The sequence below is a fragment of the Grus americana genome, chromosome 9 (assembly GCF_028858705.1).
Source record: "Grus americana isolate bGruAme1 chromosome 9, bGruAme1.mat, whole genome shotgun sequence".
In the NCBI taxonomy this organism is placed as follows: domain Eukaryota; kingdom Metazoa; phylum Chordata; class Aves; order Gruiformes; family Gruidae; genus Grus; species Grus americana.
In genome coordinates, this window is record NC_072860.1 from 26,361,369 (window position 1) to 26,372,944 (window position 11,576).

The 11,576-nt window shown below is 39.8% G+C and overlaps 1 protein-coding gene across 1 annotated transcript; it reads left to right on the forward strand.

Annotated features, from left to right (window-relative positions):
• Positions 1 to 1,529: 1,529 nt before the first annotated feature.
• Positions 1,530 to 10,812, forward strand: NMD3 (NMD3 ribosome export adaptor). Its single transcript, XM_054835908.1, has 15 exons — positions 1,530 to 1,610; positions 1,878 to 2,012; positions 2,453 to 2,549; positions 3,498 to 3,578; positions 3,958 to 4,086; positions 4,628 to 4,718; positions 4,899 to 4,977; positions 5,287 to 5,383; positions 5,651 to 5,768; positions 6,152 to 6,297; positions 6,974 to 7,086; positions 7,798 to 7,870; positions 8,363 to 8,469; positions 9,358 to 9,428; positions 9,893 to 10,812. Exons 1-15 carry the CDS (start codon positions 1,567 to 1,569, stop codon positions 10,024 to 10,026), a joined length of 1,515 nt encoding a protein of 504 aa, XP_054691883.1. The 5' UTR covers positions 1,530 to 1,566; the 3' UTR covers positions 10,027 to 10,812.
• Positions 10,813 to 11,576: the final 764 nt, after the last annotated feature.

Here is an 11,576-nt window from a genome sequence, read left to right on the forward strand (position 1 = left end):
TATTGTTTCAACTTATGCCTGTTGCCTCTCATCCACCACCACGCACCACTGGGAAGAGCCTGGCTCCTTCTCTTCCATGACCTCCTCATCGGTCTGGGTGGCTGCTCTTACATTCCCTCAAAGCTGTTTCTTCTCCAGGCTGAGCCAGCACTGGTACCACCACTCCTCCATGGGGAAAGGTCTCCAGCCCTGACCGTCTTGGTGGCTGCTGCTGAACTCACTCCACTTTATCAACTCTTTCTTGTACCGGGAGACAAGCACCAGTCTGGAAGGTGAACTCTTCAAAAATTTCAAATATTTTATTGATGTAAAGTGTAACGTTAAATAAATTTTCTCAAAATCCAACAAGGCTTTGCTGAGAACCGGCCATCATGAAAAAGAAGTCAGTAGATTATTGACATCAGTTAGGATAATGTCCTGTTATTCTACTATTGAAACTGCATCCTCCCTTCAGAAATTCGCAACTGCCAGTAGGTTCTGGGGGTAGTCTCAGTTAAGTCCTAAGAGTAAATTAAAGGCATCTTATAATTACCATAGTTTAATCCTTTATAAATCAGTGACAAGAACCCTTACTTATTCATGTTTGGTAATGATTTCAAATCAAAACTAAATCCTCAGCCAGAATAGCTGTTTCTTCATTTACAAGCATCTGCATCATCACATAATCTGTTGGATATAATCTATAATCTATGTTCTCAGAACAAAAAAAGTGATCTCACTGCTCAGATACAGGAAAACTAAACAAAGGGAGAAGTTCAGTTTTGGTTTTACCCGTTTCTACAAAGCGATGGGACGTTGCCGGCAGACATGAAAGGTAGCTAGTTAACTCTGAAACTTGAAGGTGTTTTCAAAATCAATACTGAAAGTAATATAAATTTAACGCCAAACATCCCTATTCTTACTCTTTCCACCAAAGCTGGCAATTCCTTTTAAAATACATTTACAAGGGTATTTGGAGATGTTCGGCCACAGTTGACAAATAGGTGAAAGCACTAATAAAATTACTTCAAAGCAGTATTTCTCACGGATAAATTAGCAGCCACCTTTTAAGAATTAATTACTGTTGAAAAGGGCCACCTCCTCCTGTATTGCTGACAGCACTAGTTCATACCGATTTCAGAATTTGCAGATCTGCAATACCTGTCAGATCTGTCCCTATGCTAATAAATGAATGCAGTACATTTCCATGAAAAAAACCTCTATATTAGGAAATAAATCTAACAGCTACAGGAAGAATACAGAAAGCTGGTGCAGTTCTACACTACTACCGCCATTTGTTGCGACAACAGCACGGGCTCGCCCCGCGGGGAAGGAAGATGCATGGATCAAATCGTATGATTTTCAAAGAAAAATGAATTAATGTTTCAAAGAATCATTAATTACAACATTATTCGCAAGCGACAGCCACACGCCGGTAGGAACCACAAGATGGCGGCTCCTGCCGGCCGCCCGGCCGCCTGCCTTCCCTCCCTCCCTCCCTCCCTCCCGGCCACCTCTCGCGGGACCGCGGCCCTCCTCCCCTTCCTCTCACGCCCGGAAAGCGGGACAGCGTGGGTCGCCGCAGCCATGGAGTACATGACGGGGCCGGCGGCCCCCACCCAGGGCAATATGTAAGCGGTGGCGGCGGTGGCTGGGCTCCGGGGGATGCCGGTCGTGGCGGGGCTCCGCCGGCCGGGCCTCGCTTCAGGGCGCGCTGTTGCCGCGGCGGGGAGGTACCCGGGTGGCCATAAAGCGGGGCAGGGGGTCGCTCTCTTGGGCCACAACTTTTCTTACAATAAATAAGTAAATAAACCCTGCGCGTCCCTTCGGTCCCCGTAGTTGTCACCTCTGAGGGCAGGGCTGCTGTTTGTGACTGACTTTTCCTCTCTGTGTTCCAGCCTCTGCTGCCAGTGCGGCGTGCCCATCCCGCCCAACCCGGCCAACATGTGCGTGGGCTGTCTGCGGGCGCAGGTGGACATCACCGAGGGCATCCCCAAGCAGGGCACCCTCCACTTCTGCAAGCAGTGCGAAAGGTGGGCAGCCGGGCCCCACTCCCTCTCCTCCGGGCGAAGCCTGCTCCTCAGGGGGGAATGGGCCCACTAAGCACGCTCACTAAAGCGGGCCAGCGTTGGGCAGCTCTGCGTGTTTTCATCAGGTCTCTTAGGATTTTCCAGCACATTCCTGTGTTTCTTTACTTGTGGAAGGAGAACGGTGTTGGTATGTGGGGTCTGGAAAATTAAATGACTGAGTTTATGGTCCTTGAAAGAGAAAAAAAAGTGGGCAAATTGGTAAGGATGGCAATAAAAGTGTGAATGCACTTGGAATGCATGAATGTTAATACTTTGGGAGGCAAAAGTTGTAGCTGCATAGTTGATATTAAAACTAAAAGCTTGGAGAATAACTGCTCATGTCCTGAGTGATTTAATTTGCTGAAGCAGCTTCAACATGCTGTGAAATGCATCCTGTATCGTAGGTACTTGCAGCCTCCAGGAACCTGGATTCAGTGTGCCTTAGAGTCAAGAGAGCTTCTCGCTTTGTGTCTGAAAAAAATCAAAGCTTCGCTGAGCAAGGTGAGTAGCTGCCTTTGTTGGTATTTCTTAGCATGTCTGTTGGTATTGCATAAAATGAAGTCCAGCTGACTTACGTAGGGTTTGATCCTCCCAGAGCAGCCGTTCGTACTTGTATAGAGCTTATCAACTGATTTATATTAACTATAGAGAATGGCAATCTTATCTCCAATAACTCTATACTAGAATTTTGGAGGATTAGGTAAAGACAGGCTCTAACAAAACATTTCCAAGCGTACTGAGGAAGGTACTGCAGTGCAATTCTGTGACTTCAAAGCATATGGTTGTACTGCACAGTTGTTATTGTATAGATGGGAGTTGAGCGTAATTAACTGAAGGAAGCTAGCATGTTTTTAATGCACCTTAATTTTTAATTTTTATACGTTTTTAAAACTGTTTATACAGTACTTGTTCTTACTGGTTTATGACGATACGAAAGAGGTCTCTATACAGATTAAATTGAAAGTCACATGTTTAAGTTGAATAAAGTATCGCTTAGGTTCAGAATCTTACCAGAGGAAAAAGTCGGAGATAGTGTTTTAAGCAAAAAAGTTGTTTTGTTACCGCAGTCATCAAGGTTTGAATTAGACTGCCTTATTGAGCTTCTTGCTATTGAGTTAGTACTTAATATACAAAAGATCTTTTGCTGCAGTAAATTTGCATGTTCTTCATTTTAGAGATTAAATTGGCTTTTAAGTCCTGAGGAAACTATTATACTGTCCAGATTCTTCATTACATGGCATCCAGAGATAGTGCTGAATAATGTATTCGATTATTCTGGTGTATACTGATACGTATGTTTTTAATTAAGGTTATTCACTTCCTCAGTTGGTTGAGGAACAATGAACTATACCATAAGCTTGTAGTTTCTGGTAGTTAGAGGTGCATGTTTTTAACCCACGTACTAGTACAACTGCTGGCAGTAGCTCAGTTGTTCTTTCCCACTGGCAGGTCCGGCTGATTGATGCAGGCTTTATTTGGACCGAACCACATTCTAAAAGGCTGAAGCTGAAACTGACTGTTCAGAAGGAGGTAACTGGGGGATAGTACTCTGCGAGTGGCTGTTTTTAAAGCTTTTATGGCAAACTATGATTTTATTTATTTTTTATTATTATTACATTTTAGAGAAGTCGTTCTCTTCGGTAAAATCCAGCACGTTTTTACTGGCTTATCTTGAAAGAATATTGATTTCATCCTGCCTAAATTTTGTCATTAAAGTGCCATTCATCACAGTTTGAAGCAGGTTGTTGTTGGTTCCAGTAAAGTTGGGAAAATACTACTAATGTTTGTGACCCAAATGTAGCCATCTGTCACATAGTATAGTATGAAAGTTATTTCAGAATGCTGTGGTAAACTTGCTTTCTGTCTTGACAGGACTAATGAGGAAACCTTTTAAACTTTTGTTTTGCAGGTGATAAATGGAGCAGTTCTTGAGCAAGTGTTTGTGGTGGAATATATAGTTCAGTCTCAAATGTGTGAAGACTGTCATAGGATCGAAGCTAAGGATTTCTGGAAAGCTGTAGTGCAAGTCAGACAAAAGGTAGAGGCAAACTGAACTTTCATTTGTTCATGGCAGAACAATCGGGCAGAAAACCTTTGGATGATTTTTTTCTCAGAAAAAGGTGTACTCACACTTGCACGCTGCCACACTAATACAGTGTGTGTTCACTTTTTTTTTTTTATTACTGATTTTGGTTTAGAAAAACTTTCTCTCTGCTGTCCAGTATTATTAGCGTATTCTTTTGAAATGATGGCTGGCAGGAGGATCTTGTGTGAATTACTGAATATTCTTCTGTATTATAAGGCAGTGGTAGAAACAGTGGGACAGATTGTTTACAAATATTTAAATCTTCTTTAAAGAAAATGGTATCTTTAGCAACCACTTACACAAAAATGAGAAACAGAAACTTTAAATAATTTGATGTAGATAGAGCACATCTCTGAAATCTCTTCGGTTACTTGCAACAGACTTTGGACTGTTCCTCTCTAGATGATCTCTTCATATAAATGTTTATTCTTTAGAGATACTGCATTTGCACTAGACAGTTAAATAACCTTGATTATTTCATGTTTGGGTTTAGACTCTGCACAAGAAGACTTTCTATTATTTGGAGCAGCTGATTTTAAAACACAGGCTTCATCAAAATACACTTCGCATCAAAGAAATCCATGGTAAGTGAGGTGGCTTGTTAGTCTTGAGGTAGAATAGACTAACCTGTTTTATAATAGAAGAGTGCTTGTGCCAATAGCTATGTGCAAATAAGCAGTAGCTTACTTAGCCTATATATTGTATTTGAAAAAAAAACATACTACTCGAAATAGATATGTTCATCAAGCTTTCTTTTCTTTAAGATGGCCTGGATTTTTATTATTCGTCAAAGCAACAGGCCCAGAAGATGGTTGACTTTCTTCAGTGTACAGTTCCATCTAGGTATATCATTTATGTTCATTACCTTGAATACCCAAAAGCTTTTGGGAAATGTCTTTTATCCTTCGCTTTTAAAGAGTTTTGTAAGTGAAAGTGTAAGGAACCTGTATTCTAGTTAAAACAGACAAAATACTTTCTGCAGAAGTCCCATGGTTTCCACTTAGCTGTTGTAAAACTAACCCTCGTGCATTTTTTCTATTTCGTTAATTTTTGCATTTGTAGCACATGGCTATATACTTTCATGGCTGATTATCTCCTGTTTCAAATAACGTCCTTTTGCTGCCTGAAGGCTCTATCTTTTATGTTTTATAGATCAAAATCATCCCAGCGTTTGATCTCACATGATATTCATAGTAATGTCTACAACTACAAGAGCACTTTCTCTGTGGAAATTGTACCAATATGCAAGGTAGCTTCTCTCTATTTCATCTTCAGGGTATTGTATGAAGTGGGTGGAGTTTGGTTTTGGTGATGGAGGCCAGATTTATGGTGTATTTGGGGAACAGAGGGTTCTGCTCACCACAAAGCATGGAAAGTGCAGATAGCAGCTATCTGGAGGCAGTTACTGGGTGGAGAACTGAAAATATAAAGTTTAAAAATCTATTTCAGATATCTATAAAGCCTTGGTTAAAAATTAAGGAAATATGAGTGTAAATTATTTTCTGTTTGTATGCAGGACAATGTTGTATGTCTGTCACCAAAACTGGCGCAGAGTCTTGGTAACATGAGCCAGATCTGTGTGTGCATTAGAGTGACAAGTACCATCCATCTCATCGACCCTAGCACTCTGCAGAGTAAGTTAGGGGCTCTTTTCTGCGCTACGGCAGCATCTGATTTTTCTGTTGGCACAATTATTTTGTTTGTTCGTTTGTTTTCATGAAATCTTGTCTTTTTAGACCTTAGTGTTCTAAATGTATCTATACAATCACTGATGTAGAAATTTAATAGCGAACTAAGACATAGTTCTCTAAGCTTGATTTCCGTAGTATCCTATGCTCTTGTAGCATGAGTTTGCAATATGGGTCATGTCCTAAACACTTGTGTTACAATAACAAACTTGAACAGAAAGTGTTTAGCAGTTGCCTTAATTTTGGCTAATGGTTTGTTTTCCTTTTAATTTCTTCGCAAGAAATCTCTCCCTTGTGATTGCCCATGTTGGTGATTTTTTTTTTTCCAGTTGCTGAAATCGATGCTAATACCTACTGGCGCCACCCTTTCAATAGCTTGTTCCACCCCAAACAACTAGAGGAATTTATCATTATGGATATCAGCAGGGTTCAGGAAAAGAAAAAAGGTGCAGGTGCAGGGGCAAGATCAAACAAGGTAGGAGTTCCTCTCTATTCGATTCAGTGTTTTCGGCCTTCCTCTCCCCTCCCTCCCCTGCTCAGCTGCACTTCTGTCTTGAATCATTCTGCCTTGCAAAGTCAGAAGTATGCTCTTCTGTGTCTTGCCACTGGCAAAAGCTCTTCTCAGGAAGATGTGGACAGTGTTTTGGTTTGGAAATTGCACAGGCGTTAGGTGAATTCCACTTTCAAATTGTTTTCTGTTGAAGAGTTTAAACTCTACTTGTTGCTATCATTACTGAAATTATTTTATATTAGCTTTGCAACTCTTCAATTACTAAACTGTTTTTGTTGAAGTATAGAAGCATTTCTTTTTAATCAGAATTAATGAATCGGGACCAAACATTTTCTTCCTAGTCAAAAGCTATATGTGGTTAAAAATTATGAAGGTAAAAAAAAAAATCAACAAACACCAAAAAACCTGTCTAGTTATAGAAACTGCCTTGGTGGAATTCTTGTAAAAAGTGTCTATTTCCTCACTTTCCTAAAGATGAGAAATGAGGAGTAGCAAGCAATACATTGCATACTTGATGTAGAAATACAGATTTAATTACAAATGTAATTTAAACCAGTAATATAGCAGTGCAAATGTTCTAGTAGCACAGCAAGTTAAGCCACATTTGATTACAAGAATGTTTTATTTTTCATTCCTCAAGCACACACTGGCTGAAGCCTGGGTACGGAAAACCTCGGAGTTGAATACAGATCATCAGTATTTCTGCTGTACTCACTTGGGGCACATTCTGAATCCTGGCGACCTTGTTTTGGGGTCTGTTCTGGTTCTTGGATTTTATTAAATGATGATTTAATGACTGAATTCCCTGGATTCTCTACAGGCTTGTGTATTAGGAAGAAAGTTTTGAACTCTTCTGATTTCTAAATGAAATCAGCAAAAGGGACAGAATCTTTCATCCTGGCCATGAAGAGATGGTCCTAATGCAGGAAATCTTTTTTCTAGCAGAAGTCATCTTGTGAAATGAACTGTTAGTAACAAGATAGCTGAAGTATTGATTTAGAGTGCAGATTGGAGTAACAGTTTAGACAAAAATAGATGGGAGGGATTTTTAAAATACCAGGCAAGATCTTTTTGTTTGACAGTATCATATGCAGCAATGACAAATGGGAAATTTTTGTAAGATTAGGCAAATGAGGTGATTCTCAAACAGGCTTAAACATGACTGTTGTTCGAGCTGTTGTAAGCCCAACAGAACCTCAGTGGGTATTGTCGTTTGGGTTCAGGAGGCTGGGGGGTGCTACTGAAAAGAATTTGGGAACAGCAGCTTCTAAGTGTTACTCATAGTATGACGGCTGTGTATTGATGGGGATTTTTTGACTTGCTCTGTAGTTCATTTGGAAACATTTACCTTTCTTAGGAGCTGTAACTTAGACTATGCTGCCCTTTAATACAAACATGACACACTGAGTTCGATTTTGTAGACTTACACAGAAGGGTAGGATAAAATACCTGTTTTCATTTTAGATTTGACTTGGCGAACTGCAACTTAAATGATGAGTTTGCCAACAAGATGAACCCACACAATATTCCTGATGTGGTAAGACTGTTTTCTTCTCTGTACAAAGTTCTCTGTATTACCCGGGGTATTAGGGAATATGATTTGATAATGAATACTCACTAGTTCTGTAGTGCCAAAGGAATACTGAAATTTGAATAGCATCTAATTTTGAGAATTAATTTGTCACTACTTAAATTTGTGAGTGGTGGTTAAATAATATATTTACTTTAACTTACCTTACTCTTTGGTTTTATTCAAATTACCATGCACTGTGTGGTGAAAACTGTATTACAACTCCAGTGTGCATATGCCTCTTCAGGACGTAATCCAAAGTGTTTGGAAACTTTTGAATTGACAAATGCTATATAAATTCTGTATAAAACTTCGGAGTGCCGGACAGACTCTACCATTTGTTCAGCTGATTTTACAGTTGCCCAAGTCTAGACTGGGGTATTGTTCTGAATTTTGAAAGAGCATTATCAGTAATATTGAAAGTGTGTATGTGTAAATGCTTGCTGGTTTTCACTGCAGGTGTTAATTAAGAAGAGCTATGACCGTACCAAACGCCAGCGTCGCAGAAACTGGAAGCTGAAAGAGCTAGAAAGGGACAGAGAAGGCATGGATACAGATGATGAAAGGTTCAGTATCTGCCATGAAGCTTTTTAGTCCCTCCTACCTATGATATTGTGCCAAGCCTAGAAATAACATTTCTCAGTTTCTGCTGTGGATAAACCTCAGTAATGCCTAAGCTGATGTGCTGATTGTTAAAGGCCACAAGCAAATGTTGCTGGTTCTGTTTGAGCATGATGCAGGCTCATAGGACAGGTTGGTATCGGTGTTCTCTGAAGAGCAGTATCTCTTGTGTTTTTCCCCCTTCCCTAGTGCAGCAAGCGCTTTAAGCGTGTGCACCTTACTTAGGCTTATCCTACCTTCACTGCTAAATTTTCAGGGAACACGGATACCGAGGACAAAGGGCCACAGGAGTTGTTGAAACAGACTAAATCGTGAAATCTTAAAGATAACACTGCGGGGTTTTCAGGTTTGCTGTTGCAAAATATACAAACTATCTTCTTTCCACCCCCCCTCCCCCCCCCAAGAAAAGCTTAAATCACAAGACAAGTGAGTAATACCGGAAGCATTGTGTCCGCAGCTTACAGTTGGTGTCTGTCTAGCTGAAGGGACACTTTTGTGAACGTGCTTGTCACTGGTTTGTTTAGTGACAAAGTTGATACAGCAACAGCAGATTCTGAATAATGAATGAAATAATGAAATAACTGAGTAGAAAAAATTAGGCAATTAGAGTTAAACAAGGAAAAATTAAATTCTTTGGAAACTAACTAATAGGTGCTAATTTAAAAAAGCAGAAAGAATGAGTAGGAAATGTAGGAGTGCTATCAGAAGGCACATCTGAAGGACCGTGGACTGCAGTCCTTCCTTGGGGCTTTGTTTCTTTGATTTTATTTTGTTTTATCAATTTGCATAAATCCAAAGGAGGAGCGAGTAAATACATTAAGCATCTTTTATAGACAATACCAGGACTTCCTTGAAGATCTGGAAGAAGATGAAGCCATAAGGAAGAACGTCAACATTTACAGAAGTAAGGCCTTTTTAACCATTTAATTGCATGTAACTAGATCATGAGTATTGGGGTTGAAAATATTTTTACTGAAGTTCTGTATTTGGATTCTTTGAACTACTCCTGCCTAGAGAACTGCTGTAATGTAACAGCTTCAGGTCTTCAACGTATTTCACACGCACTGAATGGGTGTTGATGGGATTTGTTTGCTTGCATTTAACATGAGAGAGAGAAGTGTATTTTCTTTGCACTCAAAACCTCTGCTGATTGAAGGATTTGATAGATAATTCAGTGTCTTCCAGGAGGGCAATTGCCATGGGATTGTTGGTTTTTAGGAGGGATTTGTTTATTTGTTGGTTTTGTGGTTTGTTGGTTGTTTTGGGGTTTTTCATTTGGTTTCGTGTGGTTTGGGGTTGGTCAGGGGGGTTGGGGTTGGTTTTCTTTGCTTAGCTGTTTGTTGTTGGTTTTTTTCTATGCATTTTTAGACGCGGATATTCCAGTGGAGAGCGACACAGATGATGATGGTCCTCCACGAATCAGTCTGGCTGAAATGCTAGAGGATCTCCATATTTCCCAGGATGCCACTGGTGGAGAGGGAGCAAATATGATGACAGAATAAGAATAGTGCATTAGTCAATGCAATAAATATTCCCTTGGTGATGAAGAAGTGCCCAAAACATAAGTAAACATTACAAACTGATCACATGAACATGAAAAGTAATGTGATAACTACCACTGTACCCCTAAATAATGGTCCCAAATTAATATTTTATATATAATCTTCTAGAGAATCGGCAATTAACCTTAAATTTCTGGTGCAAGCATTGCAATATCAGTTCCACGAGTTCCTCCCATCCCTGAGTGCTCTCTCCTTGCATCTTCTGCAGTGTGAAGACCAGCTGACTTAACGTCAGGGTTATCCATTGGGAGCAATCATTGTCTTGTACTGAAGACAACTGAGAAGGAAGGATGCCCAGAGGGAGAGATTTTATTATAGTTTGCTAGAGTCGTAGTCATAGGTAGAGTACCTACCTACTGGTTATTGCTTTCACTTCTTCACATGGGAAGGTTTTTTACTGACTTAATCTTTTCGGTACAATGGTTTGAAGCCATTGATGAAATTGCTAGATTATTCCATATAACTATTTTTGGGAAGCTCAAGAATGTATCTTCTGTTCCTTTGGTAAGGGAACTCCAAATATACATGTTTACACAAAAAACCCCCCCACATTTCCTGTAAATCAGTTGAAGATGCAGCCCTTGATCAGAAAGATTGGAAACATCTGTTAAGTATAATGAATATTGTATTGTACTATATTCCATGCCTGTATCAGTGGATTAAAAGCAATATGCATAATGTCTAATTAATACACCAGGTATGAACTATTAAAAAACTATACAGGTATTTTTGGTCCATCATTTTTTATTTAACTTCAAAATCAATTTCACTCTGCTGCAAGCCCAGAGAGGACATAAGTGGCGTAGGAGGACTTAATTATATTCTTCTGGGTTTAATTCACTTTACTGCACAAAGGTGGTTCAACAAAAAATTTACTAAGAGTTTATGTGAATATACATTTGATTTAACTCAGTATAAATACGGAAGCATAGCATAGTGAGAGAGGTTTTGCAACTGCATTTTTAACTTCACGAAAAAATTGTTGCCAAATAACTGGCATATGAAAAGGAGGGAAATATTAATAATGTAAAGTTGAAAAAAAAAAACCAGAGATGTGTAGGACTCATTGAGCAGGGTATTGATTCCTCTGTCAAGGATCTGTACAGCTCAAATGAGAACACCTGGTGTAGTTTGTTACTGCTCGTAAGAGAAATACACAAGGCTGAAAATTCACTGTTTCTCTGTAGTATCAGCTGAGGAGGTGTCTGGAGCACTTTTCTCTATTTCACTGTACTTGACAGCTTTCCAAGGCCTCAAGGAAAAGTGAAGAACTGATCAAGGAGTTTTCAGTGTTCAGCCCCCTGCTAGGTGAGTGAAACTTTTGCCTTATTCTTTAGTTTAAGTGTCGGCTTTTGACTAAGTGTTTGCAAACGTGTGAATCTGCTGGATTTCAGGCTTACTGTCTGAGCCCAGGCAACATGCCAAAGGCAGCAAAAGTATTTCTGATTGTAAAAGGCGGAGCTAGGTTTAGTTACCTATTACTCATATAT